The 17,311-nt window shown below is 34.8% G+C and overlaps 1 protein-coding gene and 1 non-coding gene across 2 annotated transcripts; both read left to right on the forward strand.

Annotated features, from left to right (window-relative positions):
* The first annotated feature begins 277 nt into the window (after positions 1-277).
* LOC140746579 (methylcrotonoyl-CoA carboxylase subunit alpha, mitochondrial-like) lies at positions 278-6,015 on the forward strand. Its single transcript, XM_073078706.1, has 5 exons — positions 278-284; positions 941-1,134; positions 1,758-1,889; positions 2,448-2,520; positions 5,132-6,015. The coding sequence occupies exons 1-5, from the start codon at positions 278-280 to the stop codon at positions 5,212-5,214; spliced, it is 489 nt and encodes a 162-aa protein (XP_072934807.1). The 3' UTR covers positions 5,215-6,015.
* An 81-nt stretch (positions 6,016-6,096) lies between these two features.
* On the forward strand, positions 6,097-6,169 carry TRNAA-AGC (transfer RNA alanine (anticodon AGC)). The gene has a single exon. It is a non-coding gene; the product is annotated as a tRNA-Ala (tRNA).
* The last annotated feature ends 11,142 nt before the right edge of the window (positions 6,170-17,311 follow it).

The following is a 17,311-nucleotide window of genomic DNA, read 5'->3' on the forward strand; positions in this document are numbered from 1 at the left end:
GTACAGTACGATGTACGCTGTCAAGTTAAGGGTTAATATACATTCAGTGGAACATATAAGTGTGTTTTTTATTCAAGTATGGTTAGTAACAACCCCTCAGCCCCCTCACCTCTCTCCGAATTCGAACAGTGTGGATATATATGTTTGTCTCTTTCTACGTTACGCCTCAACTTTTTGTGTTACACTTGATTTTACTCCTCATAAAATTTCCGTACCGGGCCTTATAACTCAAATCGTTTCTTAAGGAGTAAACTCCAATAAATATTCTGTTTACAAAATGTTAAGTAATCTATACAATACTATGTGAGGTTGTAATCGATTTGTCATAAAAATAGGTTTCTTTGGTTATCGATTTGTATATCACATGCTTAGTGCCGCTAGATGGCATGTGTCAAAATGGGCCTATTAAATTGTGACGACTATACTAATTGGAAGGTGGTAGAACCCTTTGTGGCTCGACTCCGGCGGCACCACCGCCACACCTATTTCTACCTAATAACAGCAGTGTTAGACGCTGCTGTGTTCCGCTTTGAAGGGTGTGGTAAGGGAGACGGACTTTTCCGAGGCGTTCCAGCTTAGTCCTCAGGGGTAGCGGCGCATCTGTGGCCGACCTCAGGTAGGAATATCTAATCCTATCTGGGGTTGATTACAGATGTCCATGGGCGGCAGTAGCCACTTACCATCAGGTGGACTGCATGCTCGTCTGCTACCCTTATATTATAAAAAAAAAAAAAAAACCCAGGGGTTCCAGCTTAGTCCTCAGGGGTAACGGCGCATCTGTGGCCGACCTCAGACAGGAATATCTAATCCTATCTCGGGTTGATTACAGATGTCCATGGGCGGCAGTAGCCGCTAACCATCAGGTGGACTGCATGCTCGTCTGCTACTCCTATATTATAAAAAAAACATATAATTAAAACTTGTCAACACTTGTTTACAGAAATAAAAGTCACAGTCCAATACCAAGACGCACCGAACACATATCTGGTCAAGGTGAACGACGGCGAATGGCGACAAGTGGAAGGCAGTGTGGTGACCACCGAACAGGGGCTGAGGCTCATCACGAAACTGGGTGACAAGACCAGCAACGTCGGGTTGCTCATCTACGACCAAGAAGTGCATGTTTATGATGAAGTAAGCTGATTTTTTCTATTACAATAGCACATAACTTTACTTGCGGCTGATGATAAGTGCTCACTGTTAATCATGGAAGTATGTTACCAATTTTTAATAATATCGGACTTTGTCTAGGGTCGGCCACAGATTCATTTCTATGTGACTACATTGGAATGCCGCGCGTGACTGACAATTGAACTCAAATGTGACAATGGGTTAATATTGGCCATGAAAGTTGGCTAAAGCATTATAGATGACTAATGGAGACTCGAGAGTGCTTCGAGTAAATAAGTGCTCCCTGTAAGTTGTTCCGCCTGTGACGGCTTGACTATGGCGAATTTATTACTGTGGCCCGCGATCATATAAGAGGTCAAACCGTTGACGATCCGTGTGGCAGAGCGGTCACCATACCGGTCTGACGCACAGGGGGTTCCGGGTTCTATCCCCGGTCAGGCAAATATATAAATGATGAATTTAGATTTCTGGGTCTAGGTGTTTGTATATTTGTCTATGTCCATGGCACCCACCACACAGAAAATCCTAGTGTGTATCTGTGAGTGTACCCCACGACACAGAGATCTGTGGCGTGAGTGTATCTGTGAGTCTAGAAAGCGTCTTTTAAGCATACTATTGATTTCTAGAACGGTCAAACAGTGGTTCGCCTGCCGCGTGCGAAGTACCAAGCGGCAGCGGGCAGCGCGGACAGCGCGGACGGCGCGAGCTCGCCCACGCCCGGCGTGCTGGAGAGAGTGCTCGTAGCCAAGGGAGACAAGGTAACTAGCGATATTCTCACTAGATAAGACCATCAGGCGCACTAGTGTCCATCGTAAGAAACTTGGTTGTGACTTATGTACTACTCGACGCCTGGATGGGTCACCCTTATATATATTCGGGGAGAAGGAGAGATCTAAAACATCCTACGCTGCTCGATGGACGTAGCCCGTTCATTACCCACTATGCTCCTTAAATACAAAAAGGTACTCATTATCTAAAGTTAGCTATGTGGCCATACATATGTTGCTACCTAAAATTAAAGTTAATATCTACCTCACACTCTCCAAACATACTTCAAAACTACTTAACGAACCATGATGGATTCGACCATCTTGATGACAATGTTCATTCATTTTAGATTCTTAATAAGAAGTTTATTAACAAAAGACGGAAACTGAATAAGATCCTGGTTCGATCTCCAGTCAGACAGCCGTCTAAATGATAAATTATTTTTTTCTGGCTCTAAGTATTTGTGTAATTTCTTTGTATATCCATAACACCATCTAACTGTCTAATGTTATACATAAACATCATTATAATTTTATCATCATTCCCAGGTGGTAAAAGGCCAACCGTTATTCGTGGTGATAGCAATGAAAATGGAGTACGTGGTACGTTCGCCGCGAGATGGCGTGTAGTGATGTCGCAGGCTCTTGTGTTATTGAGAGGCGTCTTACTTAGATGATGTCTTTATTGTGACTGTTTAATATTAAGCTAATCCTAACTTATATAATTAGGAGTCCTACGCACACTACACCTACGGGGTTATTTTAAAATAAAATTTTATTTATAAATATTTTATTTTACCACAGATTTGGTAGCTGTAATGCACGTTAAGGCCTCTTTAAAAAATTAAAAAGAATACACAAAAATCTTATAATATTAATCTTATAATATTAATTAAGGTATTACTAATAATTGAATATAAAAAAATACATGAAAAAAAGCCTTTCTTAAATATTTTATGTTTATAGATTAATTAAAAAAAATACTTATTCTAAACGCGTTACAGTTGTCTTGTCCGGTTCAAAGTCAAATCCATTTATTAAAGATAATTAAATTAAACTTTAAAGTTCAATTAGTGTACACTTGTCAAATCCGGTAATATTCATAATCATAATTATAAGAACATAACATTCATATAAGAATAAATATCATAATAATCAAGTTAATACCTACTATATGCATTTGTTTGAGTTAACCATCTGGCCTATAGTCAAATCAAAGCATCTGTCATATTTGTAGGTTGGTAAAATCCTTGTACTACATCACACATTTTATTTAATTAAATTAATTAGGCACACATCACCTTTTATCATTATTTTTGCTTATATTTCTCTCGTAGGAATTATTAATCCTTTACTTCATATATTTCATTTCCCTTCTTATACGTTATATAACTTCATTGAGTTTAAAATAATGCTTCCATAATGCCATTTCTTTCACGAAGACGTCTCGCGTACATCATGATCAAGATAACGGTTTCTTTACAATAATTAAAACTCTCTCAAATATCCTTTCAATCCATTTCTTTCACGTATACGGCTCGCGTAACTACATGATCAAGAAAATGTAAAAGGTATACTTCTCAATATAATTATATTTTTTTTTATAACTCTCAATATAATCCTAACACTCATCTTTCAGTTTCTTTCCATCCACTTCTTGCACGCAGATGACTGCAGATCATGCAGCGTGAGCAAGACAATCTGTCTAAACCAACAATAAACATTAACTTAACAATCAATATATTTCATCAGTACGTTAGATACTTTCTTAACTCTCGGGGGATCAATCCCAATCATTACTAAAAATACTAACTTACAGAAGAAATCCATACATAATTACCAAGCATACATTCCTTTCATAAGTCTATATATTGATTTACCTTTAAAATGTAAATTAAAAATCATATAATTCCAGTTCAATTCAAATCATAATCAAGTTTATGTTACATTTCCTCAATCAAAAACTACTTCCAAGCCATAAATTAAATTACAAAAGTTATGAATTTCAACTTTACAAAAGATCTCAAGTACTTTTACATTCATAAACTTTGCATAGCGACAATGGTTACCTACAAATTCGCTTGTAATTAGAACTGTATCGGCATTGCATTGCAATCCGAATCTTACACATTCCATTCCTAAAAGGATGTGTAACGGGAGTCACGACACGTTTTTAGTAATCAGCATAATTACAACAAAGAACTTTAAACTACTGTTGCTACCTGTGTTTACTTATTATACTTTTAACCATAGATGATACTAATATTGATTAGAAAAGTTAATGGCAGTTAAAGTTACTTAATATAATGCGACAACCAATTACAACAAAACATTAATTCAAAATTACTTACTCATTACACAAAGTTTTTATAAAAATGAATTTAAATTACTTTATCAAAATATTTAGATTTAATTTACGAGTAATTGCTACATAGAATAATAATAAAAACGTGTTAAGATAAAGTGTTCATGATAATAAGTAATATGGATAACATTTATAATACGACAAAAAGGGCATCTTGAAATGCTGCAATACGGTTATTTCATACTAAAACATGTCAGAAAGAAATTACAAATTTACAAAATTATACTTGTTTTTTTACCGTATAAATAATATCGCGCTGGCAAGGGTAGGAGTCCGCTGGTCAGTCAAGGGCTGCTGGGCTGCGATGACCATGGCTGGGCGTGCGGCAATTTTTCTTATCGCGAGGAGATGATGATTTCGACGTCCTTCTTCGTTATTCAGCAGGTGTCAAATTTTTAAGACGTACCGGAGACTGGCTGACCGATGATGTCATTGTCTTCATCCGAACATTTTTATGTAGAATGTAGACCATTTTCTTCGAAGAGTAGTGTTTTTTTTTTCTCACGACAATTTACTATACTTCTGTAGGTATTATTCTTCTTTAGGTGTTTTCTATATTCATGACGTTTCCATATCCGTGTTGTCTTTAATAGGTATTTATGTATTGATATTCTTTAATTATATGTAATATCTTCTGTCTTGATCTTCTTATTGTTTAATTTTCATTCTTCTTATTTTTCAAAGCCTCCCGGTGCGCGTGCAACGTGGCAGCGCCACACGCGCACCGGCCTGGCAGGGTCGCCATGTAGTGATGTCGCAGGCTCTTGTGTTATTGAGAGGCGTCTTACTTAGATGATGTCTTTATTGTGACTGTTTAATATTAAGCTAATCCTAACTTATATAATTAGGAGTCCTACGCACACTACAGGCGTGGTGGAGGCCATCGCCGGCTTCAAGCTGGGCGAGGCGGTCGGGAAGGGCGCTCAAGTGGTCACACTGCAGGGGGAATAGGGAAATATTAATAGGCTCGATGCTGAAAGTGCACTCTAAAACCATTTAGGTTGCTTAGACTTTACTTATTGTATGGATTTAGGTACTTATTTGTATGTATGTATAAATAAAAACACTATCTTTTGTGTATAATTAAATGAAAATGTAATATGGTAATATTCATAACAAGTACTTTGTAATAAATTGCTTTTTTATAACTACAATAGAACCAATAGATGGTGTATGCAAAATTTTAGTTTCAAATTGTGCCATTACCTTTTAAAATGAAAAATTGTCGTGAATTCGTTTGATTTCAGAGTAATCTAATTTCGCTAAAATATTTGTTTTTTTTTGTGTCAAAATCACAATCTTTCTATAGTTCTATACTGTTTATATTAAAAATTACAGTAACGGCGACATTTGCTTATTATCAATTAGGTTAATTTTTCAGTTATTGTTTCCAATACATAAATTTACTTGTAAGTTGTATGTATCTACTCGTCTTTTATAAGCATACTGGTATATTAATGCGTAATTATATTAGTGCCTACGCTTTGTAGATAATAAACGGATGTACTCATTTATACGTAATTTAAGAAGAGTATAAATACCCATTTTGTAAAATTTCATTTAACTTTTTTTATTTTATCTTTTTTTAATTCTACTTATAATTGTTGATTTTGGTGCTAATTTTATTTTTATTTGTATTTTCAATAAACTTCTGTATAATTATGTACGTGTTGTGTTAATTTTACCTAAACCAGAATGTTAGCTCGTTTAAAATTATAAGTAAAAAATATAAACGGAAATATTGTTTTAATTGCTTGTATAGTATGACTATGGACTATGTGTTGCTATGTTATTTCGCGAAAGCTAGTCATAAATTTAAGGTGCGTAAGTAACGGGGGCGTAGCTCAGATGGTAGAGCGCTCGCTTAGCATGCGAGAGGTACCGGGATCGATACCCGGCGCCTCCAACCTTTGTTTGTCTGGTTTGTTTTTGCACGTTTCGCATTGCATATTATAATATAATAAACACATTAACTTCTTACATTTTTTATTATTATATATTATTTTATCTAAGAAAACTATTATTTAAAATAAACCTTTCAAGTTATTCCAACCTTTTTTTGATTTGATTGTTAACAAGTAGAGGTAGGCCTGTAGTTTAAAAGGTGAATCGGTAAATACAAAGTACAATATGAAAAATATTAATATAAATGATTATGTAAATTTTCTTACTTCCACACATATAGTATAATTACGGTCACAAAATAATGTTTTATATGTGTACTTACTTATATACTGTTTTTTAAATTTGGCATAGGATAGTAAAGATTACTCACTCTTAAGAAAATGTAACCAGTTTGGACAATTTAAATGGTCACTGTCAATTATTTTCGTGTTTGACAAATATTAAAAAAATGTAGTTTTTAGAGCATTTACGAATGAAACGATATTGCTCCGCACTTTTTCTTCGATTTCGTGTCTTAACTGCGTATGTTCCGCGTACATTACACCATGACATTTAATGGCTGACAGGATTGTCAGCCGTTTCAGCCATTTAATGGCTTCCTTCAATTACAAGGCGGTGATATATCTATACTTATCTATGAGGTTCTTTTTTAAATATATTCAAACGTCTGTCTCAGGACACTTGGGTATTTAAGACTAATATAACGATACCTTTAACCATTCTGCCGTTTAAAACATTCGAAGTTATAAATATATTTACAAACCTACAAGATACAAGCGAAAAATACCTTTCCTAGGCAGTCTGGTATAGTCCGATGGGGCAACGCGCTAAGAGGACTCCGGTTGCGTTCCTTTGGAGATCCCGGAGTCCTCTACGCAGCGCCGAGGACGGTCACCGGGGGGGTTTTAGTGCGGTAAGAATCCCACATAACTCCGTGCCGCTCCCACGGCATAGGGTACCTTTTGAAGGTTTCCCCCTCGTAAACAAAAAAAAACAAAAAAAAGTGTGTGTGTGTCAGCTACGACGCACGATTGGAGTTTACTCCTTACGAACGATAATTATGATATATATCGAATAGAAAATACCAATTAACCGCATCCATGTGTTTTTTGGATTCTTCTTCATTATCATCTAAATCAATTTCTTGCATATTTTCAAATATTTTTTCAACTTTAATCACTTGATGATTTGTTTAATAGTACATAAAAATACACGTATCGATGCATAGAAGTACAAGAAAACTTTAAAATCAAAACATTAAAACTTGATGGTTAGGTTGCTGTTTATGTACGTTGTATATAGATGTATATATGGGCGCATGGGTATAATAGCGCCATCTAGTGGCAAGTTTTATAAATTGTAAGTTTGCAAGTTTATCAATCTATGTATTTTGGTTCCAAATATTATAATGGTAACTTAATATAATTATTTATATTTAAAACAACGTTTAACGTTGTTTTAAATATAAATAATATATATAATAATAATATTTTATAACTTAAAACTTAATAATTATAATTTCTTTGCCATCTATAAAATATCCTTGTTGCAATTTACGGATGCAATTTATATGACACTCAATAAACATGTTATTATATGTAATTTTGATTGTTTCTGAATGTTTTATAATTCTAGAATTCATTTAAAACTTATTGCTAATTTTATATAACTTATTTTGAACATAATTTATTAGCAATAATTCTGTAATAAATATTAAATAATACTGTTTTGATTTTGCCCGTTTATCGTTGATAGATGGTGCTGATCAATAATGCATCCATTTTTATAAGTTAAATTAATATATCAGTAACTTACAAAAGCCTCTTTATGTTAAAAACTTATTTTGCTAATATTATATCTTATTCAATTGCTTACTGATTTTATATGTTACTCTTCTTTAAAAACGTTCATAAAATATTGTTAATCATATTATGGCGCCAATGTTCATATTTTTCACAGTGTTTATAAATGATCAAGCCTATAACTTAATTTATGCAAAAATGTAAACAAATTAGTTAATGACGTTTTAATGTTTTATATATTGCTAATTATTTTTATTGTAATAATTACTTTCATATGGGATTTGAACTTACTGTATTTTAAATTAATAAAAGCACTCTTGATTCATATTTTGGTTAAAAACGCTACTTCCTTTTTGAGAGGATATGATGATTGTAATAAAAAGGAGGGATTGTAATGGATCATTAATATATTCGTATTTGGCTTATTTTAAATTATCTATGTTTTATTTGTGGCTAAAAATACTTTTAATATGTAGTCTGTGAACCTATTTTACCGATACAACGCATTCCTTCACGTCACTAGTACAAAAAAATAAAATTATGACATTTCTATTCAGTGACTTCACTGGTGTTGCGCGTAAAGTGTGTGTTCAATATTCAAATCTGTGTTCAATATTCAAATAATTTGTATATGATAGTTCCGTAATATTAAACTAGATGGCGCTGCTAAAACAGCCGTTGAATCACGCTGTTGAGAACCTTTCGTAGATACTATAAGAGGCCCCTTGTAAATTTATTAATATACATTCAGTGGAACATATAAGTGTGTTTTTTATTCAAGTATGGTTAGTAACAACCCCTCAGCCCCCTCACCTCTCTCCGAATTCGAACAGTGTGGATATATATGTTTGTCTCTTTCTACGTTACGCCTCAACTTTTTGTGTTACACTTGATTTTACTCCTCATAAAATTTCCGTACCGGGCCTTATAACTCAAATCGTTTCTTAAGGAGTAAACTCCAAAAAAAAAACTATTATAAAAATAATTTTCAATCTAGGAATCAATTAAGGAACAGTAAATTGTATAATTGTAAAAAAAAAAGCGTGGAGTGTTCCACTTATCAATTTTCGAAAAGCACCCCACGTAGTATTTGTTGTTATAGCGACCATCATTATGCATAGTCTGTAAAATAAAATCAAGTGTCTATCTATTACGGTTTAAGAGATAAAGCCCTGTGACTCACGAACAGACAGCGGAGGGTTTCGTTTTATCCTTTGAGTACGGAATCCTAAAAAAATCATTCTACAAGATGGCATTATAGATATGTTTCAGTACATTTGAGTTATAGGGAAATAAAATTATTATTTTCCAAAGCTTAAAATCGATCTAGTAACTTTGCCTGAACGCTCCATAAGGCGCTTTCTCTCGCCTCGAAAATCGTTAATCCTGAGGATATTGATAAGGACAATGGTACAAAAATGTTAAAATCGTGTATTCGTGGTTTTTGATAATACTTCAAAATTTTTAATTAAACTGGACGTTCAAAGTGGATAGAAATCGGGCTCAAAGATTCCGTTACTGTTAGTACATACATACATACAAACGTACAACCCAAGCTAATAAAAGCGTGTTAAAAATTGAGGTACTTGACGGTTTATTAATAATTTGGCTACCAGTATTTGACCACTGGAAAGAATTTACTTACGAATTACGAATTTTACGATTTTGCGGGTACACTCATTATTTCTTGTGAAAAATTTCTGAAGGTTGTCGTATTAATGCAATTTTAAGTCTACACGTTGCTCAATGGAGATTCTCTCTCTCTCTCTATAGTCGGTCCCTCAATGCTGAGGATCGTGACGTCTTTGCTTTATAGCGTCTTTCCAGAGATTGCGATTAGTGGCCTGGTGTATCGCCTCGCTAACCGGTATCTTTAGATGGTCCGATACCTGGTCTGACCATCGTTTTGGGCTGTGTCCTCTGGGTCTTTGCCCTCCACCTTGCCTGTCACCAGTAGCTTTTCTAGGTTGTCATTATTTCTTCGGGCTATATGACCGAAGTATTTAAGTATGCGGTGAAGGCACAGGCTGGAGAGACGTTGGGAATGCTCTAGGTGTAATTCTTTTAAGATGGATGCGTTGGTCCGGAAGGCTGTCCACGGGATTCTTAGCATTCGCCGCCAGCACCACATCTCAAATGCGTCCACTCTTTGTCTGTCTACTACTTTCAGCGTCCAAGATTCCGATGCGTAGAGGAATATGGAAAAGACGAGCGTACGAACTAAGTGAACTTTTGTACGCTTAGTAAAATTCCCGTCCTTCCAGACCCTGGTAAGTTGGTTCATTGCCGTTTTAGCCATACCGATGCGGCGTCGTATCTCAGTTTCGCAGTTTCCTTTATCATTAATGACTGATCCCAAGTATTGAAATTCCTTGACGATTTCGAAGTCGCTGAGCAGATTTGTTCATTGTAGTGACTCAGAACGGTCGATCATCATAATTTTAGTTTTGCTCCTGTTTATCAAAAGGCCAAAGTCCAAGCTTGTACTCTCAAGCCGATTCATTAGGTCCCTCGTTTCTTTTTCTGATGAAGCGAATAGAGTTGTCTTTGGTAAAGGCTCAATAGAGGTGTTTGTGATATGGGTTCAGCGAAGATACGATACCGTAGCGTTCAGTGGCGCTCGTGTTTAAATTTAACGGTGTGGTGTATTGAGCAAGATGAAGGTGATTTAGGTTAGAACATTTAAATTTTGGGTTTTAATGTCCTTTATGAACTTCCAGATTCTGTCATTTTATTTTTCTACATACAAATAGGGTATATTACGGGGTAATTGGTGCTAAGCTGACTACATTCATTTAAAGTAGTTACAATAATGACTTGAGAACTTGAGTAAACATGTTGATCGGACTGTACAGAGGTTGTCGTGTAGCCGTAGTATGCTGTGGGCAGGCAGCTATGGCGGAAGTTAAGTTTCAGTAGAAACTATGTGTATTCATGTGAGTGGATTTGCGTCAATGAAAAGTAACAGGAGGTTACTGGGCTATGCATATCCATCGATCACGTGTAGTGCTTAAATGTCTCGAATTATTTGATGTTTGGTCTAAGTAATTTTAGTAATTAGAAGGAATTGGTCAGCTAAGCTCTTGAGTTTATAAAATAAAAATGTATATATAATAATAATTCGTTAGAATTTATTTTACGCGTTTGAGTTTAATGTTAAAGGACTAATTCTTTTGTTTAAATGGTGTTGTAGAAAATGTTGAATCTTATAAAGACAATACGACCGATCGATTTTGTGTAAAATTTTGTTTAATTAGAAAAGTGATAGTAATGCAAAAGAGGTCGAAATTGAGTACGGTTGAAATAAACTATTCATCATTAGTCTTTTAGTTTTAGCGTGGTGAATAACCTTAATACAAGTTAATCAGGATTGGCCGAGCGGAAATTCTAATATTCGCCGTTTGTTTTTCTGCCTTACAGGAACAGCACACGAGGACGTTTGACTTGTCACGATGGCCATGCCGCGGATGGCCAGTGGAGGGTTGGTTCGAGTGCGCTAAGTAAGAGATGGCACTATCTGGAGAGACATCAGGGGCGGTTTGTCGATACCTGCTGCAAGTGAGTGGTCGGGGAGCGCGCGTGGTCCATGGGTGCCACAACGCCACAATTTGGACCGCCGAACCTTCATTTCTTTTTTTTGTAACAAATTATTTTCTTGATGCGTATGGGCGGATGATCTTGTAAATGAGAACTTTGAAACAATTCGTAACTACGCTTTATCATTACAGAACAGTCCACGTGGGGATGCCTCCACCTCTTGATAATGTTGAAACTGTAAAGGCATTGTGTTGATATAACTGGTTTTCATGATTATTTTATGTATGTGCGTTCACGTGTGTTCTTGTTAAATATTATAATCCTATCCAAATACCCTTCCTAAAACGCTGGCTGGCCACCATGCGTATCCTTGATCCTGGTCTTGTTGGCTAGAACCCAGCATGGGTGATGCCTTGTTTGTTGGCTAGATCCCAGGATGGGTGATGCCTTATTGTTGGCTAGAACTCGTGATGAGTGACGCCTTTTTTTTATGATATCAGAAGAAAGAAGAAAGAAGAAAGAAAGAAAATATTATGTTGTAATGTAAAACAGCGCAAGGGACGCGCTGGAATCAGTATGGCCGTATGGGCGCAAATCAGTATCTTATGTTTATATTATAACATTTAATGTTTAAAATAATTATTTATGGGTGTAAATCTGTATCTTACGTTTATATTATAATATTTAATGTTTAAAATAATTATTCGTAATTACAATACTGTTATTGATCTAACCTCAATGTCTCTTAGACATTGCACTGATTCTTTCGACTGATTTTTAAACGTTGATTTTGTAATTTATTTTTAATAATTCATATTGTTGCAAACCTTCAAAGTAAAAATCAATTAGATTATTATGACTCCAATTTTATTGTTTTATAAACAAAACTTAGTTTAATTTGCATCCTACTAGTAGCGCCCTCTTTTGGCGATTTATGAAAACTTGTAAGGAATGTTTGCGTGTTGTTACGCGCTTGTTTATTAAAACAAATATAATTTGTGTAAGATAAATTATTTGGAGTAACATAAAATTCATTATTAATTTTTATTATGTCAATTTTGATTGTCAATGTGGAATTAATATTTAGATTAAAATATGGACGATTTCCGGTAGTACTTCAAAACACTTTGTTAGTCATACCAAATAAATTATGTAAATTATAATAATATTAAAATACTTATTCTCGTATTTTTAAAACAATATTTTCAATATAATGTTATTTTATTAACAGTTAAATTTATTGTGAATCACGTCACTTGTTATAACAAAACAAGTGATGTGAGGTAGTTCTTATGCTGTTTGTCACTCGAGTAATATTTAAGTCCACGCGCTGGTAGAGCGTGGTACATTCGCATTTAATCAGTCGTGTAAGCCGTTACTCTGCTCGAATTGTAAATAAAAGTGAATAAAAGTGATTCTCATATTAAAGTAGTTTCGTTCAGTTTATTAATAAAGTGCGGTATTGGGATATCGTCGACATATACATAGACACACACACTTAATAATACATACACAAACACCTGGGCGCGCACACACATACACACACACACCAACACCCACACACACACACACACACACACACACACACACACACACATGCATATATGCACACATAATCAACATTTACATGTTTTGTAATTAAGACAATTATAAATGTGATATTGACAATATAAATCTTTTTGACCCAATATTTTTAAATGATTACCTGTATATGACTTAATTTTCACATCTGTTTTAGACAATGGACTTGTTATCTTAAGTTTATTGTATACATGACTTGACATTATGTTGACATCACTCCCCGTATCTATAATACAATTTACAAGACAATTATTTATTTTTTATAGACCACTCGTTACTGTATGAACTTTGTAATTTTACATGACCAACAAAAAGCTCATTTTTGTTTATTGACGCTGTCATATCTGTATTAATTGGATTAGAATTGTTTATAAGATTAGACTGAATGTACTTTACCATTTGAGTTTTACAACAAACAGCATAATGACCTAATTTATTACATTTTTTACATCTCGCAGACATAGCCGGACACTTTACACGATGAACTTGACCACACCGGGTACAGGTACTTTTTACACTATTATTTAACTTACTTGGTTGATATGACTGTTGACTTTGACTTCTATGGAACTTCGACCTAGACCTGGACCTTGACCTATATTGTAATTTGTTGTTAAACATGACTGTTGACGTTGACGATTCCTGTAACTGATCTGCTTGGTTTTTTGAAGTTTGCATGGCCTTTGCAACTTGTAACGCATTTTCTAAATCGAGACTGTCATCTAATAATAATTTTTCACGAATGTAGTTGTACTTCGAATGCATGTTGCAAATGAACATTATTTTAACTAGGCGATCTTGGAGTTTATCCAATTCCCATGACTGAGACTTAATTTTTAAGGTGCATGCAAAATCTTCTAATGATTCTTCTTCTTTTTGTTTATACGTAAAGAAGCTGTGACAGTTATACGTGATATTTTCTTTAGGCGCAAAATAGTTACGAAATAGTGTAACGACTTCTTCATACGGAATTTTTTCGTCATCTTTTCCGAAGGAATTAAAAATGTCGATACCTTTATCGCCAATCATATGTAGAAAAATCGCTACTTTTCTGTTGTCCGTTTCTTTGTCCAAGTTTGAAGCCCGTAGATATAATTTGAATGCTTGATGCCATTTGTTCCACTGATGCCTTAGGTCTCCCGGCGCCATTATCATCGGAGGACACCCCGCCACATGAGGTGCTCGTTTTTTTTCCGTTTTTGACATAATTTGTTGAAATCCAATCTTCTGACACCATATATTGTTGTTTGTGTTCCTTAATAGGGCGGTGGTCTTCTTTATATGGAATGATGCACCAGATATTTAGTAATAGGTTTATTGGGAACAGTATACACGACGACGACATGACAGACAAGACTGTGTATAAAAAAGTGCATCCGCTTAGTGCGGTGACACCACACTAGTGACGTTCCATAACAGACCCGAGTGTCCTTAGATAGGTGTTAGTAAAAAAAAATCAAAATGGCGGATTTTTGGCGCGAAATAGTAACACATTTAAAAAAAAAAGTTAACCGAACCTATCGAGTAGGGTATCAAATGAAAGGAAATTAAACGGAGATTATAAAAACATATTTGTATATATATAAAACAGTAAGGTGTCTGACTGACTGACTAACTAAATGACTTTTTCATTTTTCAGAAATCAACGTACAGCCTAAACCAAGGACTTTACAGTTCTGAAATTTTGCACACAGGTTCTCTATATAGCTTGAATAAGTACTAAGAAAGGCCTTTTGGAAATTCTACCCTTAAGAGGGTAAAATAGGGGAAAACAGTTTTTTTGAAATCCTTTAATTTTGAAGCAACTACTATAAAATTTTGTATTTGGCTTTCTGGATAGGAACAAGGACGCACTTATTTACCCCCCTCCGAAAAATCAACCCCGTAGAGGGTAAAATAAGGGTTAAAAGTTCATTTGAACTATCGTCAATTTTGAAGCAAACACTATGTCATTTTGTATCAGGCTTGTTGGATAAAAATAATGAAATGCTACCTCTAACGAGGTAAAATAATGATCGAAACTTTGATTTACTGAAGTTATATATTTTATAGACCGTAAATGGTGATTTTTTTCGCGAAATAGTAACACGTTTTAAAAAAGTTAACCAAACCTATCGAGTAGGGTGTCAAAATAAAGGAAATTGAGAGGAGATTACACATACATTATGTAATATATCTTATATATAAAATTCTCGTGTTAGTTACCGTACTCCTCCGAAACGGCTTCACCGATTTTCACCAAATTTTATATACATATTCAGTAGGTCTGAGAATCGGCCACTATCTATTTTTTTTACACCTAAGTGATAAGGGTTGTTCATCCTTAACATTTTTTTATTTATATGGCAACACAACGTTTGCCGGGTCAGCTAGTACATATATACTCGTATATACACATCGAGATGACTGTCTGACTAAATGAGAGAGTTGATGTGCCAGAGATCAACGCAAAGGGAAACCGCTGAACTTAAGCGTGCTGGAATTTTACACATAGGTTCTTTATATAGCGTAAATGAACACTACGAGGATAAAATAAAATAGGATAATATTGTGTGAACATTTCTTGTTTTTGAAGCAGACACCTACTATGAAACTTTGTATTTGGCTTTCTGGATAAAAATAATGAAATGCCTATTTCACTGCTTTTGGAAATTCTACTTCAGCCTTTTTGGTGCAGTCGGGTTTTTGATTTTTTAAATTAATTACTTATTTTACGCGTTTGAGTTTAATGTTAAGGGTAATTCTTTTGTTTAAATGGTGTTGTAGAAAATGTGGAATCCTATAAAGACAATGCGACCGATCGATTTTGGGTAAAATTTTGTGTATCGTAGTAATGTAAAAGAGGTCGAAATTTGAAATAAACTATTCATCATTAGTCTTTTAGTTTTAGCGTGACGAATAACCTTAATACGAGTTAGTCAGGATTGGCCGAGCAGAAATTTTAATATTCGCAATTTGTTTTTCTGCCTTACAGGAACAGCACATGAAGACGTTTGACTTGTCACGATGGCCATGCCGCGGATGGCCAGTGGAGGGTTGGTTTGAATGCGCTAAGTAAGAGATGGCACTAGCTGGAGAGACATCGGGGACGGTTTGTCGATACCTGCTGCAAGTGAGTGGTCGGGGAGCGCGTGATCCTTGTGTGCCACAACGCCACAATTTGGACCGCCGAACCTTCATTTCTATTTTTTCTAACAAATTATTTTCTTTAAAAAAAAAGATGAAATTTGCACACGTATGGGATTTCTTGCGCCGCTTCTTCTCCTTTCAATAAGTGTTGGAAGTATAATTCAATTTTGAATAACTGAAATTTGAAATATGTGCTAGTTATGAAAAATGTAGGTTTGATAAATGTAATGCTAAAATCAAGCATTTTCAAGTTGGAGATTTTGTTTTAATGCGCATTCATGAACGTCATACTACAAAATTGGGACTTAAAATTGAGGGCCCGATAGAAATTATGAAAATTCTACCTAACGACCGTTATAAATTGAAACATGTAAAATATACGCAGATGCTCTGAAAATATCGTTAGTCATGACTGTTTAAGACCTGCCCCTGTTGGACAGGCAGATCCATTTGATGAAAGTGATAAATCACCCGTATGGGCGGATGATCTTGTAAATGAGAACTTTGAAACAAATACTTAAGAATAATAAGTTCAGATTATTGTTTAGATTCTAAACAGTATAGTGAGTTTTTATAACTACGCTTTATTTATTTCCTTTCCGCATTTCCTTTCCCTGACGCTGGCTGGCCACCATGCGTTTCCTTTTCCCGGTCTTGGGGGCTAGATCCCAGGATAGGTGATGCCTGATTTGTGTGTTGGCTAGACCCCAGGATGGGTGATGCCTGATGTGTGTGTTGACTATGTTATATTTATTGTGGGTTTATTTTTGTAACGCCAGAATTGCGCAGAGAACGCGCTGAATCAGTATGGCCGTATGGGCGGCGAGGCATTTTATAATACATAATATTATTTTTTCCATGTTAATTTTGATTGTCAATGTGGAATTAATATTTAGATTAAAATATGGACGACTTCCGGTAGTACTTCAAAACACTTTGTTAGTTATACCAAATAAATTATATAAATTATAATAATATCAAAATATTTATTCTCGTATTTTTAAAACAATATTTTCAATATAATGTTATTTTATTAACAGTTAAATTTATTGTGAATCACGTCACTTGTTACAATAAAACAAATGATGTGAGAG

This window comes from Epargyreus clarus, unplaced genomic scaffold (assembly GCF_041222505.1).
Source record: "Epargyreus clarus isolate Ecla_fem2 unplaced genomic scaffold, WU_Ecla_fem_2.2 ptg000013l, whole genome shotgun sequence".
Lineage (NCBI taxonomy): Eukaryota > Metazoa > Arthropoda > Insecta > Lepidoptera > Hesperiidae > Epargyreus > Epargyreus clarus.